Below are 27,296 nucleotides of genomic sequence, written 5' to 3' on the forward strand. Positions count from 1 at the left end.
CTCGCTCTACTTATCACCCTTTCTGGATTTTGAGTACTCCTGCAGTCACTGTTCTTCAGACCACTTTGCATTATGCCAGCTAGAGCTCTCTTTTTCTCTCTCTCTGTCTGTGTGGGTGGGTGTGTTTCCAGGTCCTGAACTTACCTTTTTATTGAACCAGTGCTTCAGAGGCACCAATGAGATCCTCCTTCACTGCAGTTGTCCGTGGAGTAATACATTTCCAAGTCAGGAGAAGATACAGAATTCTGCATAATATTCTGGTGTTACGATTTTGAGGGAGACCAAACTTATTTTTCATTAATTTTATTTTAATAATGTTCTTTGCCTTTTTAACTTTTTAAACTTCTTTCTTACATAATAATTGTGACAATCCTTTGCATCTAAAAATGATTGGTAATGAATCTTTCCAGGTTTGTAAAGTTGTGGCAAGAGAAGAAAAAGCCTCATTTCACTCATGTTTTCATTGATGAATGTGGTCAAGCCCTTGAGCCAGAGTCCCTTGTAGCTATTGGAGGCATTCTTGGTCCAACTAGCCCTAAAAAGATTGGTGGTCAGTTGATTCTAGCTGGAGATCCCAAGCAGCTTGGACCTGTATGTCAATCGAGGCGTGCAGAAAAGGTCCGATCAGCTCTTGATCATGATCCAGATAGTGCATATTCTGATGAAATCTCCCAACTGAACAGCAGGATTGGTTTAGGTAAGTTAGTTTAAATGCTTGTAACCTCAGTTTATTTATTATACTCTGTAATAAATGACATTGTTTAGATAGCTCTCTTTCAGTGAAGAAATTTCTTTATTTGACTAATCTGAAAAAGGAAACTTTATTTTATAGCAAGCCACTTTGAAATCCTATTTCTAAGAAAGATGAAAATTTGCTGTAATGTATTAAAAATGTTCACAACCTATGCAAAATATAGAACGATGGAATGGTCCAACACAGATGAAGAGCGTAATAGAATGACTTGTTTAATAATGTTCTTATTTCACCTTTTATCTCCTAGCTTTTTGGTTTAACTACAGTAGTGCTAGACCAATTGGAAACTTTCTTCATTCTCCCAGTTAATAATACAACACTGAAAAACATGGCGTTTGACCAGTCAGATGATTCTACTGCCACATTTAAAGACATTTTTAAACTATGTGCCTACTGGAGGCAGTTTGTCAACCATAGATAAAAATTCTACAGATCACCAGCTGTCCTTAGTTGATGTGGGTAAGATATACATAAACTTTGACACTTGGTTGCAAGAAGTTGTCTTTAAATATAAACATTGGTACTCAAACTTTGTTTCAGATAATAACCAATATTTTGGGCATTATATATGTATTTATTTTTTCTCAAATACACACTTCCAACCACACTTGCAGACAAATCATGGGTTCAGAAAACAAACCAAATACTTGATTCTATCAAATAAAATGAAGTTATAAAACAGTGATAAGGTAGCAATCATTAAAAAGAACATTACAAACTTAAAAAAATTAAAAATAGAAGGCAATTTAGTTAACAGTAATACACATGTGCAGATAAAAATTGACAAAGAAAATCTCAGAATCATAAGAGAGAGATCTAAAGTTATTTTTCTTTCCCCGAATATATCTTCTTTATTGCTACTACTTTCTCTGAGATATTACTCTTGCTTTCGTTGCTATTAAGACCTCTTAGTATGTCTTCCCTCCTTCTGCCTCTTCCACCGCATCTTCTGTAAGATATTCAGAAGTTTTTCAAAATATTCCTTCCACTTTAATGCCTTTTCCTTGAAGCACAATTTCTTTTTCTCTTTGCCTGACTGTTTTTTCAATATTCATTATAGTTTTTCTCTTCCTACATCTCATAATTTCCCGGTAATATTTCTGTTCCTCTTCTCTCACTACTCAGCATCATCATCATTCCATTAGCACCTAAATTATTATTTTTACAATGTGTTAAAAGGCATTTTGTAGGAATGTCACCTGACTACAAAAAATTAACCAGTAGGGTCAATACATATACAAAGGGCAGAAGAATTATTGGAGTTGTTGTTCAGCACAGAAAAGGAGAGGGTCATTTAGGTATAAAACAATTTAGAAAACTTGTACATGTTAAGAATGGGGAATGCCGGCGTTGTACATCAGAAGAAAGGGGAATGTCAACATGTGTATGTTGCAGAATGTGTAGATGGCAGTAAAAATTTGTCCAGAAACTATTCAGTATTAAACCCTTTGGTCTGTTGAACATCATATACAGTATGTTAAGGATGCACAGTGCTAAAATACTCTCCATGATTCACACACATTATCTAATGGTTAAGAAATTGTATGCTTAGTATGTGGAAAAGCATCCTAACATTTTGGTGTTGTATGAAGGCTACAGAAAGATATCCTGGAAGAAAATTAAGTTATGAATATCTATACAGGGTTGCATCAGGTACATGTGGTCAAATTTAGAACTATGAAATTAGAGGCACTTGATTCTGAGTGCACTAATATGCAAATTGAAGCTGAATGATATACCTTCGTAGTAGTAAAACTGTCCCTGTTTTAATCTAAAAGACTATCTGGACAGCTCCAGCAACTCGGCACTCAGGGGTGCTCGATATTAAAAAAAAAAAAAAAAAAACTATATAAAGTAGGCTACCAGGGGATTATATTATAATTACAGAGCAGAAATTATTAGTGTAAGTTATTGAAATAACAGTGCAAACTCAAGGTTTAACGCAACATAATTCATTAAACTAAAAACCCATTGCAAGCCATTGCAATACCCCGTTACCACATTCAGTGTTGTACTTTTCGGCAATGCTAAATAACACTCAACCATACCTTAACACATTCACGCCCATCATCTGAGCTGGCCCAGCATTTTCAGCTTTTAGTGGCAGAGCAAACAACGAATTCCTTTCACAATAAGTTCTAAACTAAACAAGATATGGAAACAAAATTTTCCACATACCTTAATGAAGTCCTCTAGTATCTCTGTAGGGTGTGGTAGCTAATGTCACACTTTCCTGGGTGAATGGGAACACCACACTTTCCACAGAAATAGCGTGTTTCACTAATAATTTTATTTTTGGTGCACACTTTGCACCTTCTTGAAGGGAACTTTACTTTATTTGATGGTGGAAACTTGAAGAGAAAATGCTCTTTTCTCTTTCCATCTAACCTAAATGGTGGATCCTTGGACGGTGCCCTTTTTGGAGGCAAAATCGCGGGACGTTGACTTGGAGCTGATGAAGTAGATGGAGCTGAGATGTCGGAGAGAGGTGACTGTACTTGTATGTTGGGTTCACTTTTTTCCTGGAGCAAGTTCCTAACTACTGTCTGCATGAAATTCAGAAATGTTTTTGATTTTTGAGCATTTGAGTTCTGGAATAGCCGAAATGCGTTAAAATGTGAGCAGTACAGTAAATAAAAAAAAACCTTTTTTGGCCACTTTATAGTTTTCCTCATGAAAGGATAGAGCGCCAAGTACTGGTCTGCAGTATCAACACCATGCATGTGTTGATTATAGTCGGACACAGACTCTGGTTTCATTTGTATTTTTCCAGATTTCTTTGTTTCGACCATTTCTGCCGAATGGATGGTAGTTACCATTGTCATAACCTTTTTGTCCCTCCAAGAAACAAGCAATACATCCTCGTCCCTCCTGAAAGTCATTTCCCCCATTTTAGAATTGCCTGGTGTTCCTTTAGATCTTTTGGTACACCCCTATTTGACCGTATTGTTCCACATACGGCAGTGTTCTGTTCCCGTAATTGTTTCGCGAGTCCAACGCTATTGTAATAATTGTCCATATAGAATGTATACCCCTGGCCAAGATAATTTTCAAGCAGCTGAAAAACTGTGCTTTGTAAATTCGCACCACTTGCATCATATATCATGAGTTTACAGATGTACCCCGTGATAGACTCGCAAACCATCCTCACTAAAATGCCATATTTTATTATTTTACTGGGGTTGTATATGCAGAATCTTAGGCGCCCTCTCCAGGCTAGCATTCCTTCGTCCGGAGCAATTTTCTGTTTGGGGGTATAAAGCTCTGTAAATCTGTCCAAAAGTTTCTGTAAAATAGGTCTGATTTTATACAATCTGTCAGTGCTGTGCTTGTATTCGCTGCTGTCACTAAAGTGGAGAAATGAAAGGATACTTTCGAAGCGATTTCGTGACATTGTCTTTGAGAAAATAGGAGTGGAGAAAATTGGATCTTCTGTCCAGTACATTCTGAGACATGGTTTACTAATGATGCCGGTAGTGAGCATCAAACCTAGGAACTGTCTCATTTCTGAAACAGTCAACGGACTCCACGTTTGAGCAAGAAAGTGTTTAGAGAAGGGGCGCAGCGCAGCACTGATTACATGACTCGCATACAGATTTGTTTGCTTGCATAGGTATTTGAGAAATTCAGCTGTGAGAAATAGATTTACAAATGACATCTTGTTAGTGTTTTCTGTTTCAATATTTATACCTGGTTTAGCAGTAAATGGGATTGCAGGGGGGGGGGGGGGGGGCGATATAAAGGCGAACATTCAGATACCGGTACTGTGTTTTCTGTCACGTGTCCAGGAGAATCGTCTTCACTGTCATCACTGTCACTTTCAATTTCACTTAGTTCAGGAATCAGTTCATCACCTGAGTCTTCATTGAAAAGGATGTCAGGAATTTTGTCAACACTTACATTGTCCCTACACGCCATGGTTGCACTTCAGAACATGACTATACACACGCTTGTGCAATCACAAACCAACTACGCAGCCAGCTGGGCCAGTGCTAGGCTACCTTCAGAAACAAAACAAAAAAAGTGCATTGGGAGGGAAAATCGCCGTGGCCATGTGGTTTCTGTTGAGTAGAAGCATTCATAAGGGTATTACCTTCATCTCTCTCACACATATTTGTGACCAAAATAGATCCCAGCTGCGTAGGAACGGCTGCAATTCAAGGTTGCGCTTATCCGGGCTAACTCGGATACGGTCCACAGCATGCTCACGCGTTATAGGCAATAACTCGGATACGGGCGGGCGAGATAGAATAGCCAAAGATCATAAATCTATCTATGCTTCTACCAACTTATGGCTTACGCAGAAGAAGAAGACGAAGAAGAACTTCACAGCACAATATCGTACTATCACCCGTCCAGACATCATATCTCCCAGTGGGCACTTACCGAACTGACTCGGGTATTAACTCCCATAATGAGGATGGGATGTGGGCAATATTAATTATTAGGCCAATAATTCAGAATGAGGATACTCCTGTGAATCAAATGCATGCCAAAAATCTCATGGCAAAAAAGAAAGAAAATTGATTAGGGAGACCACACACTTCTACACCAAAATCGCACCTCTAGCACGTGGAGATAATCATCCTCCAATATCTAGAAGACTCCGGGTTGCTTGAACTGGATCCTCCCACACAGTGCAATGTATCATAAGACAAATCGAGCCCTTAGCGCCTGAGAAGTCTGAAACTGGTTCCCCAGGCCCATCATATCTCTAATACCTCCGTATGCATACACAGGCCTCGAATACAAATTAACTGAGTCAAATATATCATCGAAGATCCTCGCACCCTATCTGAATATCACAAGTCGCATATTTGTGTGACAGCTACTCGGATATCTTCAAGAGGACTGTAAACTATTTGGTTTTGATTGAAAATTTCATGCAAGCTGGGACAATCCTAGCTTATGCTCGGAAGTTAAAATTTGAAGACGCAGACCTGTGATAACCATGACTTACGATCCAATTTCTATTATCTCGGGGATTCAAGTAATGTCAATTATTGACACATCTAAAATTTAAATTAAACTCAAACCCTGTCATACAATTAATAACGCTCAGCATCATAGGAAATAATTTGCCGGGCTGAGTGGCTCAGACGGTTAAGGCGCTGGACTTCTAACCCCAACTTGGCAGGTTCGATCCTGGCTCAGTCCGGTGGTATTTGAAGGTGCTCAAATACGACAGCCCCGTGTTGGTAGATTTACTGGCACGTAAAAGAACTCCTGCGGGACTAAATTCCGGCACCTCGGCGTCTCCGAAGACCGTAAAAAGTAGTTAGTGGGACGTAAAGCAAATAGCATTATTATAGGAAATAATTTTCATATTGATCCGTATTGACAAACAATTATTATTCAAAATTAAAAAATCCACAGTTCTAGTCCTTTGGACAAGCAACTGAACATTAAAATGTTCCTTCATGAAATATGGAAAAGGGAACTTTTAGGACATGGAGGAGAAGTAAACCTTGAGATTGCTTACAATGTACACAATATTTATTACTATAATTATATACAAATAAGTACATCATTTGTCAGATGTATTTGAATGTCTTTCTTTTCAAATTATTTAGGTTGCTTCTGAAACTCCTCACTAATGATCGAATCAAATCAAATCAAATCAAAATCTCTTTATTTGCAAATGAGGTGTCTACCTCGGTGGCAAATGGTACACTAAAATACATTATTGTCAAGCACTAAATATTAAATTAACAAGAGAAGAAAATTTTCCTAAAATACAATATTATACAATTTACACTAACAATGTTTTCTATTAAACACACAGCTCATCCTTAATAAATTTATATTGTTTACAAAATTCTACTTATAATATCTCCTGTACTACTTACAAATATAGTCAACTGATATACAGTATGTGGAATTACTTCAAATGATACTATACAACTGGTATAAGATTAATATTTACATTGCATTTATTTATTTACTTTTTTTTTTTTTTTTTTTTTTTACCCTTTCTGGAACCTAAGTAGCATAACGACCTGCTGCATCTTAACCAGAGCCCCTTTTGCCACCACTTTTCAGAGTTCCTGAAGGGCCTTCACAGCTACCGTAGTGGTCCCAGGGCCCTCGAAATCCCCACTGTACTTCACCCTTACAGGCAGTCCCCTACTTTGGCTGTCCAAAGTCCTTAGACCTGGGGATGGAATTAATTTATTTGCACACATTCTTTTATTTACAATAACCTGCACTGGTCGAATGCCCTCTAACATTTCATTTATTTTCTCTGTTGCTGTTTATTCTCTTCTTGAATATCTGTACAGATTTTGGAAAAGGATCAAACACTACCCCTGGTAAACTGTTCCACTCCTTCACACCCTTCCCAATGAATGAAAATTTACCCCAATCGCTTCTGCTAAAATTCCTTCTAATTTTATATTTGTGGTCAGTCCTGCTGATATAATTATTTTCCAACTGAAGCCTCTCACGGATATCTCCCTATGCTTCTTCTCCTGTATAGGCTCTATATAATCCTGTAAGTCTAGTTTTCTCCCTTCTCTTACTTAAAGTTTCCCACCCAAGTTCCTTTAACATTTCTGATACACTACTCTTTCTCCTGAAATCCCCTGTTACAAATCTTGCTGCTTTCCTCTGCACACTATCTATTTCTTTTATTAGGTATTCTTGGTGAGGATCCCAAACACTGTTTGCATATTCCAATAATGGACGAACCATACTCAAGTAACTTTTTTCTTTTAATTCTTTGTTGCATCCTTTAAGTAGCCTCATTATGACATGTAATGATCTGTATGCTTTCCCAACAATGTCATCAATATGACCCTTCCAGTGCAAATTACTTTCAAATCTCACACCTAAGTATTTGCACTTGCCATCTTTTGGGATAACTACCTCATCCAAAGTATATTCAAATTCAGTTTTAAAGCTCCTGTTTGTAAAAGTTGTAACAGTTGATTTGCCTCCATTAACCTTCATATTATTTTCTTCAACCCATTGTTGGATATTTTCAAGGTCCCTTTGTAATTCTGAACAATCCTCAATGTTGTTTATTTCCCTATAAACAATTATGTCATCTGCATACAATCTTATTTTTGATGTTATATTGTTCCCTAAATCATTTGCGTATATTAAGAAAAGTAACGGACTGATTATACTACCCCGTGCAATTCCCTTCCAAACTTTCTCTTCCTGAGATACATTATTTCCTACTTTGACTTTCTGAACCCTTGAATTTAGAAATGTTTTTATCCAACGTGTAACCCTTACGTCCAATCCTATTCCCTCCAATTTCTTTAATAATATTCCATGTTCCACTCTATCAAAGGCTTTGAAAAGATCTATGGCGATGCAATCTAACTGACCTCCTGAATCCAATTGATCTGATATGTCCTGCTGAAATCCCACCAGTTGTGCCTCACAAGAAAATTTCTTTCTAAATCCATACTGGCTCCTCATGAACCAATTTTTATCATCACATATCCCCCTGATGTACTTTGATATTAAACTCTCTAGTATTTTACAAACTATACTGGTCAGGCTGATTGGTCTGTAGTTCTCTGATTTCCTTTTATCACCCTTTCCTTTATAAATTGGTATTATTATAGATTCCTTACATTCCTTTGGTATTACACTATTATTTATGACATAGTCAAAGATAAATTTAAAAAAAGGCACTATGTACCACCCCATTGTCTTTAATACCTCCCCAGTAATTTGATCACTTCCTGCTGCTTTTCCTTGCTGAAGCAGTTGGATTTCTCTGAAAATATCTTCATTTGTGAATGAGAAGCTTCTTGTTTCCCTCTGTGTCTCTCCCTCTCTATCTTCTGTTTCGGTTTCCAACTCCTGACAATCATCTACTGAATCTCTGAATTCCCTACTAAATAGGTTTGCTTTCTCAGTATCTGTTAAATAGTGTTCACCCCCTTCTCCCACCATTGTAGGAGTTTGGATTCCTTTTCCTTTTTGATTCCTGATATATCAATACAGCTTTTTCCATTTCCCTTTGTGGTCATTACCCTCTTGAAGTATGCCATTCATATAATTCTCTTTTGCTTCCTTTTTCACTCTATTCAGTTCCCTCATTAGCTGTTTTCTAGTTTCTCTACTCTCCCTACCCTCTTTGATTTTCCTGTTTACTATTCTACATTTTCTTTTTAATTTTCTTATTTCCCTTGTATAATAAACACGGTCTGAGGTCATTTAACCCTTCTTAACAGGTACAAATCTCTTCTCTCCTTCCCAAATGATTCCTTTAAATTTAGCCCAAAGTGTATCCATGTTACTCCCTTCACTTATCCAACAACTGAATTGTGATTTAAGGTAAGTCCCAAATTCATCAACTTTAGTTTTTCTGTACAATTTCTTGTTTTGTGTAACCCTCTTGTTAAGCCTTTTTGGTAGGAGTCCTACATCCATTATTACAGCCTTATTGTCTCCTATTCCTTCAATTACCTCAGTTTTATAAACAATTTCCCATGGTTTAACCAAGAATACATCTAGTAAGTTATTGAGACGAGTCGGTTCTTGTACTACTTGTGTAAATCCTCCCTTCCAAATTAACTTATTTGCCAGTTTCTGTTCATGGGCTTCACTAGCAGCTCCATTCCATTCAACTTCAGGCAAATTTAGATCTCCCCCAATTATTACCATATCATTATTATTGTTTTCATGAGTATAATCTATTATTTTCTCAAATATTTCCATGTCTCTTTCCTCTCTTCCAGGCCTGTATGTTCCTATAATTCCCACCTCCTTCATATTATCACAAACTAATTTTATCCCTAATATTTCATCCCTTTCATCAGTAAACCATTCATGTGAACAGTAAGTTTCCTTCACCAGTATAAACACCCCCCCCCCCTCCCTTTTTATCTCCTCGGTCTCTATGATAGACTGTGTACCCTTCTGGAAATACTTCTCTATTACCCACCCCTTCTGTCAACCACGATTCTACTCCTATCGCCACATCAGTCTCATAAGATTCCATCAATGTACTGAATTTTAATTGTTTATTTACTACACTTTGACAGTTTACCAAGAGCAATCTCAGACCCCCTTCCTCCCTAAAACTTGACTGTTGCAATTGGGTAACTTGAAATTTCTTACTATCCTGAGTTTCATTTTCTAGTTGACTGAGCCAGCTTTAAGTACAGCTGGCTCTTTCTACTAGTTTTCCTGGTCATTATTATAACTCAAGGGAGTTGCCTGTTTTACAGTACATATCTTAAGATTAATAAAATCTAGAACAATATTTGCTAGCTTTCGTTTACCTGAACTGTTTAGATGGAGGCCATGTTTTGTATAACAGTATCTCCCAAAACTGATGCATTCAGTAACCTGAGTAGTCCAAAAATGTTTACAAATTTTAACAATTGACCTTGTCCACTTCAATGTTCACACACGAGTCTCTACGCAAATCATGCCTGTGCAGCACGTTCACTACAAAGACGTTAGTGTGGGTCAGCTTCCCTAGTGTATGTTTAAGTTGTGATCTCACAATCTTGGCGTCGTCGTGAGCTACGTCGTTCGTCCCACCGATGATAAGCACTGCATCGTCGATCCCGAAGTTCCTAGTTGCTTCTTCTACGTTTTCCAGGACACTGCTGATTGAAGCTCCTGGATATATTTCTCCAGTTGCTGCTATATTCTCGGCGCGGCTGTGAGCTTGCATCCGGGAGATAGTAGGTTCGAATCCCACTATCGGCAGCCCTGAAGATGGTTTTCCGTGGTTTCCTATTTTCACACCAGGCAAATGCTGGGGTTGTACCTTAATTAAGGCCACGGCCACTTTCTTCCAACTCCTAGGCCTTTCCTATCCCATCGTCGCCATAAGACCTATCTGTGTCGGTGCGACGTAAAGCCCCTAGCAATAATAGCTATATTCTCGTTGTTAATCACTCCTGCAATTCCCCTTCCTTGGCTATCACCAAACAAAGCTATCTTTGCTGATTTTGGCCTAACTGGATCTTGAATCTGAATTCTAGGCCTAAATTTTAAACTCGGCACGGCAACGGCAGCGGATCGCGATGATTTGTTTTCACGCACGCGATCGTTGTCTTCCAGAATTAAATTATTTAGGGCAGAAAACCTATTTCTGATGTTTATTTCCGGAAATTCGGTTGTAGATTTCTTCTTAGCCAGCCATCCACGAACTACTTGACACCACGTGCTCGAGTTTGTTACTGGCACCGGTATATCACTCGAAAAATGGTCAGTCCCAAATTCTAGCAATCGCAGTCTTTCTTTTAATTCTTGATGATGTCTATAAACGTTGTCCATGGTTTCATCAGCTGCCATATTCGTGATTGATACATGCTGAACTTGAGATTTCTTGGTTTGAGTATAGATACAAGTATTGCTCTGTGAGTGCTAAAGTACAGAGTGATTAATTTGAAAGTTCAGAGCGGAGTGCCAAGGATTAGGCGCGCTAGGAAGCGGAGACAGCGAGCGCAGTGCCTGCCGTGACAAGCAGAAGCTGCATGATTACGCCTATAGAAACTAAACTAAACTGAACTCACTGGCTACATAGATGCTCTGGATAAATAAGTAAATGAATAAACAAATAAATAAATCGACTAGGAAATTGAACTGAACTCGCCAGTAATAAATAAATAAATAAATAAATCAACTAGGAAATTAAACTGAACTCACCAGTATTTACAGATGATGCTGAAAGTGATCTCCTTCAGCTGCAATGCAAGCTTCACATCTTGTAATGAGATTTCGAAACACACTTTATAGTTCGTGGACACCGATATAATTCACAATGTTCCTAATTTCAGTTTTTAATTCTTCTGCAGTTCGAGGATTATTCCTGTAAACTTTTCCTTTAAGATTTCCCCTTAGATAAAAATCACGTGCTTAAATCAGGTGAACGAGGGGTCCATAAGCCTTTACTGATGATCTGATCATCATCGAACATTTCCCGTAACCGTCGCATAGAGCTACGCGCCGTATGGGCCGTTGCACTATCCTGCTGGAAATAGCCGTACCTTTTCTCTTCTTCAGTCAGTTCAGCAAAAAATGGGTCCAGAATATCATGAATATAGCGGTCAGAAGTAATCGTGTCCTGAAAAAATATTGGACCGATAATTCGTCGGACACTGATAGCGCACCACACACCCACCTTCACATCGTGCAGATGTCTCGGCTGTAAAATGTGCAGGTTGTCTGTATCCCAGATTCTATTGTTCTGTGAATTGACATATTCACTCAAATGAAACCAGGCTTCGTCGCTCATAAAAAGAAAATTACCGAGCTCGATAGCTGCAGTCGCTTAAGTGCGGCCAGTATCCAGTAACCGGGAGATCGTGGGTTCGAGCCCCACTGTCGGCAGCCCTGAAGATGGTTTTCCGTGGTTTCCCATTTTCACACCAGGCAAATGCCGGGGCTGTACCTTAATTAAGGCCACGGCCGCTTCCTTCCACTTCCTACGCCTTTCACATCCCATCGTCGCCATAAGACCTATCTGTGTCAGTGCGACGTAAAGCAAATAGAAATAAATAATAAAAAAGAAAATTCGGATCCATAATACCGCCAATTGCAAAATCGTATTCTTGCATTGAAATCTGTAGGCAGTATGTTATGGACTGAATGAGTCCGATAAGATCATAAACGTAACAATTTTGTTGCATTACGTGCTGAAGAAGGTGAAATACCACTTTCCTGAGCTACTCTCCGAAGCGACTTATGTGGACTGACCTGGAGTCTTGCCTGTATATCTTCTAACCTCTCCCATGTGAGGACTGTTCCCCTTTGCTTCTTTTTCTTATTGCTTACGGAACCAGTACTATGCCACTTGTAAACGAGCTGATGCACGTAACGTTTTGATAATACTGCGCACCCGAAATTGTCTACGGAATTTTCGAAGGCACCTTTTAACTGGTTTCTTCTTCTTGTGCAAATAACACTCGACCAAAAATATTCTTTGCTCTATAGTGTATTTAACCATCGTGATAATAACCTCACAACATACCTTAAAAGTCCAATATTTTCTAACTGAGGGACAGAGTGCTAAACAGCCGCACGCTGAAGTGAATGCTTCATATCTCGCCGTGTTGACAGAAGCCATATGGCGCTCGCTCGGGACTTCCCACAGCATGCGAGAAGAAGTCTGAACACTTAAATTATTCTCCCTTTATAATGTGTAATACATCATTTCAAGTGGTGTCATCTTGCTGAAAACTACATCGAGATTTGTTCCAATTACGAGTACTGATCCCGAAGTGTTTACTGGTATATGTTAAACGATGCTTCTTGCTTCAACCTGAAGTCAAAGTTGAAATCTCCACATAAAATCAAAGGACAGATCTTCCTTCCTACTAATATGAAGTTTCATAACACCAATATAGAAGGTAATGAGAGCCCTTTCCATCAGGAGCATTAATACAGCTGCACTAGTGTTGGTTGCACAATAAAACCCTGTAACTGTAACTCTGTTCCACACCATGTGTATCTAAGTATTTGATGACTGTCGAGCAATCATCACCTTATGGAACATTAAGAACATTGATCTTAACCTTGTGACATACGAGAAGGCCGATTTTATGCATTCATAAATGGTTTCACCTCCTCCTCGTTGCTTCTGTGTAACACCTAGTCAAGATCTTGTGATACATGGGTATCCTTCTAAAGATATAATTTCACCACTATGACCACAATATCTTCTCTTCAGATCTCTTTCCATGTATAAGTTTCTACATGGATTATCACAAGCATCATCTCGACATGCCAGACCTCCTTCTCCATTCATCCAAGTTTCGGACTACACCAAGGGAGGCATCCGTGGAAGGATTGAATCACCGTTGACATCTCCCTGATGGGCATGAAGACTTTGAACGTTAAAGGAAGCGATGGTCAACCCTTCTTCTTCCTTCACTCTTTCGATGAACGCATCGATCGTAAAGAGCATCACTTTAGGTTTTTCCACTTTTCTAACTTATTTGCAACCAAACAACGTTTACGTATTGGCGGCATAATGGTGCATGACATACTCATGTGATTCATTGTTAGATACCATAACCTCAAACCAGAAACTCATTGGTTGACTAACTCTACCACTAGTAACGTTATTGTCACATCATTCATGACCCCCTTCAAATCGAACTCAAGACCTTAGTTTTGCACAATTCAAAAATCTGGCACACAGATGATTTATGAAAGGTTCAATCTATTTATTGAAATATTTAAAATGGGCATCGGATAATGATTGTGGAACATGTTCATTTTTAAAAATTGTTCTTTTTTATCGGCTTTTCATGAATAATATTTGGACCGGATATGATTTCCAAAAATTTCCTTTTTTTTCCGTCTGATAGAGCTCTACAAAACAAGTGTCTTGACACCGTCATATTTCTCTACCTTCAATACTTTAGTCACAATTGAGTGAAATATGTTAACTTTAAATTTTTGCTAAAGTGGGGACCTATGCTGTGTAATATAAGAAACATTTTCAATGTTAAAAGACAATCCACCTAATCAGTACACTTATTATTGATGCAATTATGTGAGCATAAAGTCTCTATGCTACTAGTTTAGACCTATCAGTAAGGTCATTTTCAGGAACATAACCTTAAAATTGACAAACACATGGCAAAATATATACATTAAAACAAGTATGAAACTGACACAAGTGTAACAGACTGATATAACTTATAAGCAATATTCTTTAACCCATGGGTAAATAATGCCAGTATCGAGCTCCAATTATTATTATTATTATTATTATTATTATTATTATAATGGCGTATGGCCTCCGGAGAGGCCTGGTGCAAGTCTTTTTCTAGTAGACGGCCTATTAGGTGACCTGATGTCTGTGAAGATGAGGGCTCTACCTAGGATTCTAATGTTGAATACGTCACACACACACCCAGCCCCCGAGCCATTGGAATTAACCAATTAAGGTTAAAATCCCCGACCCAGTCGGGAATCGAGCCCGGGACCCTCTGTACCGAAGGCCAGTACGCTGACCATTCAGCCAACGAGTCGGACATTGTTATTATTATTATGATTATTATTATTATTATTATTATTATTATTATTATTATTATTATTATTATTACTTGTGAGGTATGGCTATGAAGTGTTTACAACCATTTAGTATTAGTGCGTCCATTTAGTATTAGTATTATTATTTACGGACGATCATATTATTTATGAGGTTATGTCATGAAACATGTGCTGTATATATTAATATGAGTTTATGTAAGAACATGTAATTAATAGTATATCCTTTATTATTACCTGTATAGACTATATGATGTACAGTCCACTATAACATTGTGCACAACACCGCAATATCCAGAATGTAAGACGAGAACTATGTAGAACCTTCCTTTACATTGCAACTATGCTATTGGACACTCTAGAATTCACAAGAAGCTATGTCGTGACATATCCTTCTAGAAGCCTGGCCAGGGAACATATATAAGGAGGTGGTCTTTATGAAGGAGTTGAGTTATTGTTTAACAGGAGTTGTTTTGACAAGACTTGTGTAGAATTAATTAAGAGATAAGAATTTCATATTGTTCCATATTGAAGGGAGTTCAATATTAAGTTAAAGTTAAAAGAAGGTATATAATGGTTCCACCTTTCCATACTATTAAAATAAGAAATGTAAGTTTTCGGTTTCGACCAGTATTCATGGTCATCATCAGCCAATTACAAGTGACTGTTAAACAATGCATAGAAAAATAAAATGCAAAGTTTAAATAATTCTGTTTGGTTTCTGCTAATGAAGCACTAAAATCTTTAAGAAGTACTGTGCGTTGAAATATAGCTAAAAAACACAAATAAGATGCACAGGTAAAAATGAAGTTTAGATGATGCTGTCAGGTGCAGTTTATGGAGCACTATAACACATAAGGGTGCACTGTGCGTTGAGATTTCAAAGTTGTGTAGAAGTCTAAAGTCAAATACGTATTTTTAGTTGTAGTTTATGAGGCACTGTATAATTTTAAGTATCAGCTGTACCATGAGTTTCTTTCAGATAAAACACCATCTCGTTGGAATGCCTACAAAACAGCCCACAGTGAGGCGAAGAAGGTCATTGCTGTAACAAAAGCAAATTGATATGCAGACCTATATGCAAAACTTGACACGCGCGAAGGCGAGCGGCACATTTACCGGCTACTCAAATCGAGGCAGCACAAAACGGTAGACATCCAACGTTTTTACGGCATCAATGACGAAAAAGGTGATCTGCTGGTCGACTGGAAGAAAGCGTGAGAACGCTGGCGGACCTATTTTGAGAAACTTTCAACAGAAGAATTTCCCCACCCACCAATCCCAACCACCACCGCTATTGAAGGACCAGAGAAGGGAATTGATGTCACGGAAGTTCAAGCTGTTCTGAAGGAGATGAAACCAGGAAAAGCCACCGGCTCCGATGATCTTCCGGCGAGAGTTCTGGTGCTCTGAACGGTGGGATGCGGCAATATGGCTAACACAGCTTTTCAATCAGATCATCAAAGAAGGTCAAATACCATCAGATTGGTGACGGAGCATTACCGTACCAATCTTCAAGAAGAAGGGAAGTCCTGCCGATTGTTCTAATTATCGCCCGATCAGACTTCTGAGCCACGCGATGAAGATCTTCGAACGTATCCTCGACAAAAGGATTCGTCAGATAGCCAAACTTACAACGAACCAAGCTGGATTTGTGAAAAATTGTGGCACAACAGATGCAATCCTCGCTGCACGGTGGTTAGTTGAGAATCACCATGAAAAACATAAGCCTCTTCATCTCACTTGTCTGGATCTTGAGAAGGCCTTTGATCGGGTGCCTCATGACCTAATCTGGTTAGTGCTACGAGAACATAGCATTCCAGAGCTTGGGCCGATGACCTTCGATGTTAGGCCCCTTAAAACAACAAGCATCCGCATCATCATCATTCCAGAGCACCTTGTTAAGTGGGTACAGATGCTCTACGTAGAACCAAGGAGTTATGTTCAAGCTGCCGCAGGAGCGTCCGATGATTTCCGCATCACTGTAGGAGTACATCAAGGCTCTGCCTTATCACCACTACTGTTCATTCTTGTGATGGACACTGTTACATCAGACCTTCACAAGCCAATACCATGGACACTTCTCTATGCTGATGATGTCATGTTGGCTGCTGAGAATAAGTCTGATCTCCAGTGCCAAACAGAAGAGTGGAACAACCGACTAGTGCAATACGGCCTGTGCCTCAACAAAAAGAAGACAAAGTACATGACGTTAGATCCTCGAGAAGTTGGAACCATCCACGTTGATGGTGAAGATCCACCACAAGTAGAGAAATTTAAATATCTTGGCTCCACACTCTCTCACAATGGCAGACTTACTGATGAGGTCAACACAAGGATACACGCAGCCTGGCTGAAGTGGCGAATGACAACGGGCGTCACCTGCGACCGTCGGATGAAGGACCATCTGAAATCTAAGATCTACAGGACTGTTATCCGCCCCGTTGCTCTTTACGGCACTGGGTGTTGGCCTGCTACGAAGGAGGTAGAACATTGACTAAGCGTCATGGAGACAAAGATGCTTAGGTGGACAGCTGGCATCACTAGACTGGATCATATTTCAAACGATAATATTAGGAAATGCTTTGGCGTTGCACTGATCCAGAAGAAAATGCAGGAAAACCGTCTGCGCTGGTTTGGACATGTGTTGCGTGCAGAAGACAATACGCTAGCAAAGTCAGCGTATACCTTGGAAGTCGCTGGAAAGAGGCCCAAGGAACGACCAAGACAGCGATGGATCGATACAGTGCACAATGACCTGAAAGTTGTAAGACTACATGCTGACATGGCCCGTGACCGAATTAAATGGAGACAACGAATCCACACAGCGGACCCTGCCACCAGGCGGGACAAACTCTAAAGAAGAAGAAGAAGAAGGTGTGCATGAAGGGGCTATAGTAAATGAGTGGAGAGTTGCCATAGTAGCCATTGTGTATAAAGGAAAGGGTGATAGACATAAAGCTAAAAAATACAGGCCCTTCAGTTTGACATGCATTGCATGGGAAAGCATTTTTTCTGATTATATTAGACATGTTTGCAAAATTAATAACTGGTTCGATAGAAGGCAGTTCGGTTTTAGGAAAGGTTATTCCACTGAAGCTCAACTTGTAGGATTCCAGCAAGTTATAGCCGATATCTTGGATTCAGGAGGTCAAATGGTCTGTTTCGCGATTGATTTGTCTAAAGCATTTGATAGGGTGGATCATGGGAGAGCTTCAGTTCCATCCATGGAAGAGGGTGTTGTTGAGATTCTTGACCAGTCCCTCAAGCACTGTCTCCTGGTACACTTTTAGCTGAAGTTTTGACTCCCTTTTCACAGAAATGGAGCTCCGTTGTGCCCTCAAAGCTCACACCCCACCACACCATAACTGATGAGGGATGATGACCCCTCTGGATCCTTGGAGCCTTTTCACCAGCTTCTCTAGTGGAATGGCCATATACCCTGTTGTTTTTGGACGTTGAAAGTCTCCTCAACACTGAAAATCTTTTCATCCGTAAACAGGATTCGACGATGACCATTAGCTGCGTAACGCTTAAGTAAGCGCTTTGATTTTAGGAGCCTCTGGCGCTTCAGTTCATTTGTCAGGAGATGTCTTTTGCGTCGTTTGTAAGCATGGAGTCCCAGGTCAATGCTTAATGTGCGAGACATAGACATATTTGATATCTGTAACTCGCGAGCCATCACTGTCTCCTTACCAGATTTCGTTGCACACGAGCCGCCTTTGCTTTGATGAGTTTTGGCGTTCGTACTGTGCGTGGTCTTCCTTGCTGCGGGTGATCTCTCACAGTTCCAACCTCAACAAATTGATTTATAGTGCAGTAAACAAATTTCTTACTAATTTTCAGCTTCTGGAGGGTTTTGAAAATCTCCCCTGGTGATTGCCCTACCTTGTGTAACGCTATCACGGCCACACGATTCTCATACTCCCCCCCCCCATTCCATCTTGAAAACTTCAAACTGACAACTGTACACTTCTGCAGCTCAACCAAAAATGACTCACGCCTCACGATACCGGTTTTGTAGCTGCTCCCTCGTTCGGGCGGAAGTACAGCCACCCTCAAAAGTTGGGGCAGTATTTATGATTGGGTAGTAGACAAATAAGTTTGAGTGGTGTCTTTAAAAGTAGGAAAGATCACAATACGAAGATAAAGTTGGAATTCAAGAGGACAAACTGGGGCAAATATTCGTTTATAGGAATTTGTTATGAGGGTATTTAAGTGTTGTAGTAAGGATGTAAAGGAGAGGGCATATAAGGAATTGGAATAGCTTACCAAGGCAGATGTTCAATAAATTTCTAATTTCTTAGCGATTGAGTAAGAAAAGGCTAGGAAAATAACAGATAGGAAATCCGCCACCTGGGCGACTGCCCTAAATGTAGATTGGTAGTGATTAATTCGATTGATTGATTGATTGATTGATTGTTTCATTCATTCATTCGTTCATTCATTCATTCATTCGTTGATGCTGAGAAAGACAAGTGGCTAGTAGTAGGAATAGTCAAAATTAAAATTACTTCCGGTAATGCCAAATTTAATCCTGAGGATGTTAAATATTTATAATGTCCTAATATGCAGGACTTTTTAAATTCTATTAGGGGCCGATTATCTTAGAATTTAGGCCCATTTAAAAAAGCAGTATCATCATCATCATAAATTTGCTTGATACATAGATGGCCAACAACTTGGTTTCAAGTACCAGGATGTTGAATAAGTCAAAATCAAAAAGAGCGAGAAATTCCAGTCTCTTAATTTTTTTTGGAAGGAAGCCATATATTCCATTGTCAACTTAGTCAATAGGACATTAAAAAAATTTTCAGTCTGTGAAACACACAAAATTTCAATATAAATTATTACACTATAAACAAACCTGTAAAAAATACATGCTATTACATAAAGAATGACATGTTTTATTCTACAAGAACATCCTTAGATTCTATAAAATCATTTAAATCTTGCTTAAATTTGTACAGTATCCTTTACATAGTGTAAAAGTGTCATTGATAGATAGTTAGGTGATAATATGAACAAGTATAAATAAATGATTATTTTATAAGTACTCAACCATTAACATAACGAAAAACAAAAATCTGTACTTACCTGGATTGCTGAAGCTTATTTCATTGTATCCAAGACACTATTTCATGACTGTGGTCAAGGAAAGGCGAGTGGAAGGTTTTTGGGCAAAGCATGTTGTTCTGCAGAGAGGGGAGGGGAAGCAGGGGAGGAGCTAGTGGAACATGGTGGATCCTTCCTATTGGATAGCAGTCAGTTCCTTCTCCATGTTATTATCTAGCATACTTTGCCATGGAGAGCGGATGGGGAAGTTGTTTACCAGATGTTATGTAAGTAGAACGAAGAGTGGGGAATTCTTTAAATGTGTGTGGTCATTTAGGTAGGTTTCATTAGATTTTTGTTTTGTGGTGTAAATTTAGATTGCTTTCTTAATGTTCAAGAATTTACTTTTATTTTTGATGTGTAAAATGTTTAGGTCGGTGTTGACATCTGTGAAATGGTGTGAACTGTTGTATATGTGCTCTCTGAAGGCTGAATGCCGATTATATCTTGTCAAGTTTTTGTGTTCTTTGTATCTTGTGTGTAAATTACATTTTGTTTGTCCTGTATATGTGTTATTGCAGTTAGGTTCTTGGCGTTTGAGTTCATAGACACCTGACTCGGAGAAAGAATCTTTTTTGTTCAGGTTGCACTTGCTGATATGTCTCTGCAGTGTGTTGTTCATTCTAAAGGCTACTTTTTGACCTTGTTTTTTGGAAATATTAGCTACTTTGTATGTGTTCTTGTTAACATAGTTGAGAACCATGTATTTTTCCCCTGTCGTGTGGTGGTTTCCCGGGTAATTTTCTTATGTTTGTTTAACAGTTTATATAGGCTAATGTGCCTGGAGGTGGTTGTTTTCTTTCACGATTTGTTTAATGATTTGTATCTCTTCATTGAAATCCGTTGTGCTCATTGCTATGGAAATAGCTCTATGTATCATTGTATTCATTCCTGTTATTTTGTGTGTATGGGTGGTTTGACTCTTCAATAGTGTGTGACTTCTAAATGGACTTTCTGTATACTTCGTAAGACAGGTTGTCATTATTACTACTGATTGTGATGTGTAAATAGTTTATTTTCTTGTTAGTTTCTGGTTCCATTGTGAACTTGATGGACTTGTGTAAAGAATTTAGTGTATTTAATAACTGGCGTGCATTAGTGATGTCATTACCATATATGCGTATTATGTCATCTACGTATCTGGTCTGGTGTAAGATTACTGTTGAATGTTGGCCAGTTAAGAGGAAGTTTTCAAAGTTATTAAGAAAAATGTTAGCTAATAGACCTGACAGTGGCAAGCCCATGGCTAATGCTTCTCTTTTGGCAATAGATTTTGTCATTGAATGTAAAGCGATTTTGATTTAACATTGTCCTAAGAAGGCTAATAATTTATTTGGTTTCTTGTAGTGAAGTGTTTTCTTTAAGAAGGTTTTCGATAATTGTAATGGATTCATCTATTGGTATATTGGTGTACATTTTGGTAATGTCAAAGGATTTCATACATGTGCTCTCTGTTGTATGTGCATGTTCAGTCTTCAGCCCTAAGGCTGGTTGGATCCTCAGCAGCTCTGCCATCAGCTGTCATAGATGGCCTAGACATCACTGGAGAGGCGTCCTAGGGAAATGAGTAGTGAGGTAGTTTCTCGTTGCTTTCCTCACCGAGCTAGAAGTTTCTGTTACATATCAGTCTGCCAAGCCCACTGAAATGCATGCACCAACCAACCCTATGAGCAACATTTTCACACCATTCATAGCAGGGACTGGCTGCATATGGAATGGCATTACTAGCATCGCTCACACCTCAGTCTCTTTCACATTATCAAAGCCAAGGATAAGACTGAGACAGATCAATGAAAGTAACAAAATTGCTGTAGCCTACACCAGAAGACATAGTGCACTGTAAACACTAGGTCCCACCAGCAAAGGCATTTTGTTGAGTAGTTTGCTTAAATTTTAACTTGATGCATCCTCAAAATTTACTATTGGTCTAATGGAACACAAGTCTTCATGTATTTGGGGGAGGGCTCTTAATGTAGGCAGTTAGGGATTTTTGATGGTAAGGCTTTCTTTTTCTTGTTTTGTGAGGATAAAGTCTGTTTCCTTGATATCTTGTTTTATTTTGTTTTGAAATATATTTGTTGTGTCACCTTTAATTCTGTTGTTGTTGATGAATTCTGTTGTTTTTTCTATGTATTTGTCATTCTTATGGCTATTGTGTTCCATTTGTCCATTTTGTGACGATTAGGTTGTCCTTTTTTTTTTTCTTTTCTTGTTCTTAACTGTCTTTAATGCTGAGTATTGAGTGGCACAATTCAGTTCTTTGGTGGAATTTTTGTGTCTGATTATTTTTGGAGCTTCGTTGGTGACTGTTTTTTATTATTTCTCTTTGTCACAAGCAATTTCTATGTCAGTAATTAGCTGTCTCATTTTGTTTACATTATGACGTTCCTGACAATTGAATTCGAGTCCCTTCTCTAGCAGATTTATTTCATTCTTTGAAAAGGTAGTGTCTGATCTGTTAATTAGTCTAGGGTGAAAACTAATAGTTTTTTGTGGTTAATGTTATCTGTTTCTTTTTTTCTGTTTAATGATTAGGTTACTTATTTTTTTCAATGGACTTCTGTTTCCTGATTGCTTCTTTTTTAATGTAATCATGTAAAAATTTAAGAGTAGGATGTCCATTGAGTGTGGTGCCAGAAATTGCTTAGGTTTAAATGGATGCATAGAATTTGTTTGTTGATTTCCTGTTTCTTTATGTATGCAAATTTAATTTAGTTTCTGATCCATAATAACTGTGATTGGGATGTTGATATTTTAGCCGAAATTGTTGTGGGTTTAGCTTTTATTGGTATAGACTTAGGAACGAGCTTCAGTTGTAAACATTTCTTATTAAATGTAATACTGTAGATTTGTCAACGTTCATGACTTTTTGGCTTTTGCCTGAGTTTTTTGGCTTCGTAATTTGCCTGACTGGCAAGAAGGAAGCCATACTTTCCAGTATTGACTTAGTCAAATAGGACATAAAAACTTTCCAGTCTGTCAAACACACAACTTGGTTCCACAACACGCAACACTTCCCCATCCCCTCTCAATGGCACAGTACGCAGGATAATAACATGGAGAAGAAACTGACTGCTCTTCCCTATCCAATAGGAAGGATCCACCACGTTCCACTAGCTCCTCCCCTGCTACCCTTCCCCTCTCCGCGGAACAACATGCTTTGTCCAAAAACCTTCCACTAGCCTTTTCTTGACCACAGTCATGAAATAGTGTTTTGGAGACAACGGACTAAGATTCTGCAATCCAGATAAGTGAAGTTTTTTGTTTTTCATTACGTTAATGGTTGAGTACTTATAAAATAATTTGTTAATACTTGTTCATATTATCACCTAACTGTCTATCGTTGTCAAGTTCACACAATGTAAACAATACTGTACATATATATATGCAAGATTTGAGTGATTTTATAGAATCTGAAGATTTTCTTGTAGAACGAAACATGTCATTCTTTGTGTAATAAGGTGTATTTTTTGCTGGTATGTTTATAGTGTTATAATGTATATTGAAATTTTGTGTGTTTGACAGACTGGAAAATATTTTTATGTCCTAATTCCAGTTTATTTAGTCCAGAAAAATGGTTGTTTATACGTCCAAACATTGTATCAAGTACTTTGCAATACAGTCTGCAGTATGATTTCTTTTTGTCAATTTACACATCACCAATTCGCTCTGACTTAATTTTCATTTAGACATGATATAGGCTTCTGGGCTTATGCCGTGTTAAGAAAATAAGGTGAAATTATTTTCGTTTCATTTGATGAAACTGATGAATGTTCATCTGTACACTGCTTCCAAAACAAAATTTATCATGTTGCCATTAATGCTTTCACGGCCCGTACTTATAGACATGATATTATATAGGCTTTTAGGCTTGAGCCGTGTCAAGAAAATAAGGTGAAATTCTTAACGTTTCGCAGAAAACTGTGCTCTGTGTACTCATAAGAATTCTCGACTGTCCACGAGAAAGGCTTCTTAAACAAAGACACTTTTGAATTTGGAACGTTATAATTGAAGTAGAAGTGGAAATGGTACGTTCATTCACCACCAGATGGCCCCTAGCACGTGGCACAACGCTAGCGTTCGAACCGGAAGCTGACCAAACCATCACAATCAGACTAAGCTGTTCACATATCGTGTTTGCATAACATATGACAGGTGTAAGACATAGACATAAGCCTGGAATGAAACATCTGGTGACGAGAAACGTACGAATTTGGAAAACACAGAGACGAAATAACAATAGTGAAGGGGCGGGGAAGGGAACTACCTACATAAATTCTTAATGGCTGGCAACCAGGTACTGCTTAATTGATAGCCGGTGTCCCTGTTGAAATTGTTAGGATTACTACGTATTTCCACAGCTTCCTGTATAATCCTGGACCTGTAGTGTCTAGTGTGGGCAAGAGCTCGAGCATCTTGGAACGTGACATCATGATCCGACGATAGAGCGTGCTCAGCTATTGCCGATTTGTCAGGTTGGTTGAGACGAATATTACGTTCATGTTCTTTGATACGGGTACCAATGGACCGGCATGTTTGGCCGATGTATACTTTACCGCATGTACAGGAAATTTCGTATACCCCAGGATGTAAAAGTGGGGACAATTTGTCCTTGGTTTTACTCAGACTGTGAGCAATTTTAGTGGTGATGCCAAACACGGTTTTTATATTGTGTTTGCGGAGGACCTTGGCAATTCGATCTTTGGTGTTGTGAAAATAAGGCAAGTAGGCAGTTCCCTTCACTTCTTCCTTCTGTGAGATTTGCTTGTTCGTTTCTCTGGGATGTAGAGCTCAATGAATCTGCAAATACTGAGCTCAATAGCTGCAGTCGCTTAAGTGCGGTCAGTATCCAGTATTTGGGAGATAGTGGGTTCGAATCCCACTGTTGGCAGCCATGAAGATGGTTTTCCGTGGTTTCCCATTTTCACACCAGGCAAATGCAGGGGCTGTACCTTAATTAAGGCCATGGCCGCTTCCTTCCCAGTCCTAGCCCTTTCCTGTCCCATTGTCGCCATAAGACCTATCTATGTTGGTGCGACGTAAAGCCAGTAGAAATAAAAAAAGAACCTGCATATCGCTGTAACCATTACCCTTAAAACGCGACTTTGAGCGTATCCATCTTCATCTTGATATGTGATGACTCACAAATTCGTCTCGCCCTCTTGGCGAGTGTCGTGAGGATGCCTTATTTTATGCTGGATGGTGGTGAGAATATGCATGAAGATAGCGATTTGTCTGGGTAGGCTTACGATAGACGGTATGTCCTAAGGAGCCGTCCGGTTTCTTTCTTACTAGAACATCCAAGAAAGGAAGGCATCCGTCCGACTCCCATCTCCATAGTGAATTTTATTGATGGATGTTGCTGATTTAGGTAGTCTAGAAATAGATGAAGTTTCTCAGGACCTTCTGTCCAGATCACAAATACATCATCAATATACCTCCACCATATCATAGGCTTGACAGGCGCCGAAGTAATAGCCTCCTCCTCAAAATGCTCCATAAAGAAATTAGCCACTATGGGCGAAAGTGGACTTCCCATAGCCACTCCATCTGTCTATTTGTAAAAATTCCCACCCCACAAGAAATAGCTGGATGTCATGCAGTGGTAAAATAGCTTAGTAATGTCCTCAGGGAACAGGCGTTCAATGAGAGACATGACCAAGTCAATCGTCACTTAGGTGAACAAGGACTCCACATCAAAACTCACCAAAGGTGCATTAGGTTGAAGGGTTATGGTTGACAGCTTGTTGACGAAACACCGAGAGTCCCTGACATATGATTCAGTACATTCTATGTGTGGCTGAAGCAATTTGCTTAGATATTTAGCCAGAGCATATGTAGGAGAACCTATCGCACTAACAATAGGTCTGAGGGGAACATCTTTCTTATGGATCTTAGGCAGTCCATATAATCTAGGTGGCATTGCATCCCCCGGGGACAGATGTTTAGCCTCCTCTTTTGGAATTGAAGATTGCCTTTAAGACCTTCGCGGTGGCGTTGGACACACAAGTGGTGGGGTCACGTGAGCTCAGTCTGTAGACAGGCTCTGACAATATAGCCGATATCTTATTCTTATACTCGTCAGTGTCCATAACCACTGTTGCATTACCCTTATCAGCTGAGAGAATGGTCAGTTCAGAATCATCTGTAAGTTCCTTCAGAGCTCTCCTTTTGCCTCTTGTTAAATTGGGCGCGAGTGCAACAGCGGACCTTATGAGTCTCACACATTTGTCTTAAATCCTCATCCTCATCTGTAGGTAGTTTGTAGATGGCTGCCTTAACCGAAGTAATTAACTCCTCAGTGGGAATTTTAGAGGGAGTGACAGCAAGATTAAGACCCCATTTGGTTCTTGTCCAAGGATTTCTTGGAAAGATTGACGACAGTTTTACTAACATCCAGGTTTGTGGGAGAGACCGCCTGCTTCTGAGCTAGATGGAGGAACTTTGATTTCTGTCTGAATGACACCTGGTTGAATTTTTGTTCAGCCTGTATAGCAGTAATGCGATCGACAGTTAACCACAATTCCCACGAGAGAGTGTTGCTTAACAGCAGGTGTAAACGAAACAACTCTCGGGAGACTGAATCCAGTTCCCTACGAGTTTTATGCACTCTCTCGATCACAAGAGCCTTAGATAGATGGATAGATAGATAAGGAATGGGTGAGCCCTGGCTTTTCAGGGCTCGACACGTAGGTCTGTGAAGACCCTTTGTGTCCCTTAAACGGGTTTGCCTAGTCCACCCCTAGTGCTCCTATAAAGGATACCAGTGTCCGGATGTTGGCATTCCTGATGTCTTCCAGGCTCACAAAATGTGAGCCAAGATATCGATGTCGAGTGCTTGCAAGAGCCTTGCACTGACATAACACATGCGCAGAGGTCTCTTCCTCCCTACTGCATCTCCTACACATCGGATCCTGACTGATTTTCATGATGTGTAGGTGTCTCTGTAAGGTATTGTGGCCTGTCAAGTCCTACTACCATTCGCATTCTGGTCCTATTCATATTTATCAGGACCTTTTTATAACTTTGGCTAGGCCCTTTGATAAGTTCACGTGCCTGCCTTGCTATGGTTAGCCTCTTCCAAGTGTCTAAGTGAGACTGGTTCGTCCACTGGGATATTTCCAGTTTCACACTTTGGAGTGACACTCCCAGGAAGGGCTCTGGTCCTATAAAAGGATGTTTTGAGCCTTATTTCACTAGTATGTCAGCTTCTTCATTTCCACTGATAGCTGTGTGCCCAGGGACCCATAATAGGGTAACTGAGCTAAATTCACACAGCTGATCTAACATCCTTTGGCATTCCCATACCATTTTTGATGTTGTTCTAACTGCACATAGTGTTTTTAACGCTCCCTGGCTATCACTGGAAATGGTGATGCATCTTCTATATCCAGGCATGTTCCATATATATACAGCACAGGCCAGTATTGCGTATACTTTGGCC

At 39.2% G+C, this 27,296-nt stretch overlaps 1 protein-coding gene across 8 annotated transcripts in view; it reads left to right on the forward strand.

Annotated features, from left to right (window-relative positions):
- Positions 1 to 27,296, forward strand: part of LOC136876309 (putative helicase mov-10-B.1) — a 481,476-nt gene that overhangs the window by 334,687 nt on the left and 119,493 nt on the right. For all 8 annotated transcript variants that reach the window (XR_011018462.1, XM_068228374.1, XM_068228371.1 and 5 more), the window contains one exon: positions 411 to 697. Coding sequence is in view for 7 of the 8 variants with exons in the window: in XM_068228374.1 (XP_068084475.1) it covers positions 411 to 697 (287 nt within the window). In the remaining variant the exon portion in view is untranslated. The remainder of the gene's footprint in view (positions 1 to 410; positions 698 to 27,296) is intronic.

Source organism: Anabrus simplex, chromosome 6 (assembly GCF_040414725.1).
Source record: "Anabrus simplex isolate iqAnaSimp1 chromosome 6, ASM4041472v1, whole genome shotgun sequence".
Taxonomy (NCBI): domain Eukaryota; kingdom Metazoa; phylum Arthropoda; class Insecta; order Orthoptera; family Tettigoniidae; genus Anabrus; species Anabrus simplex.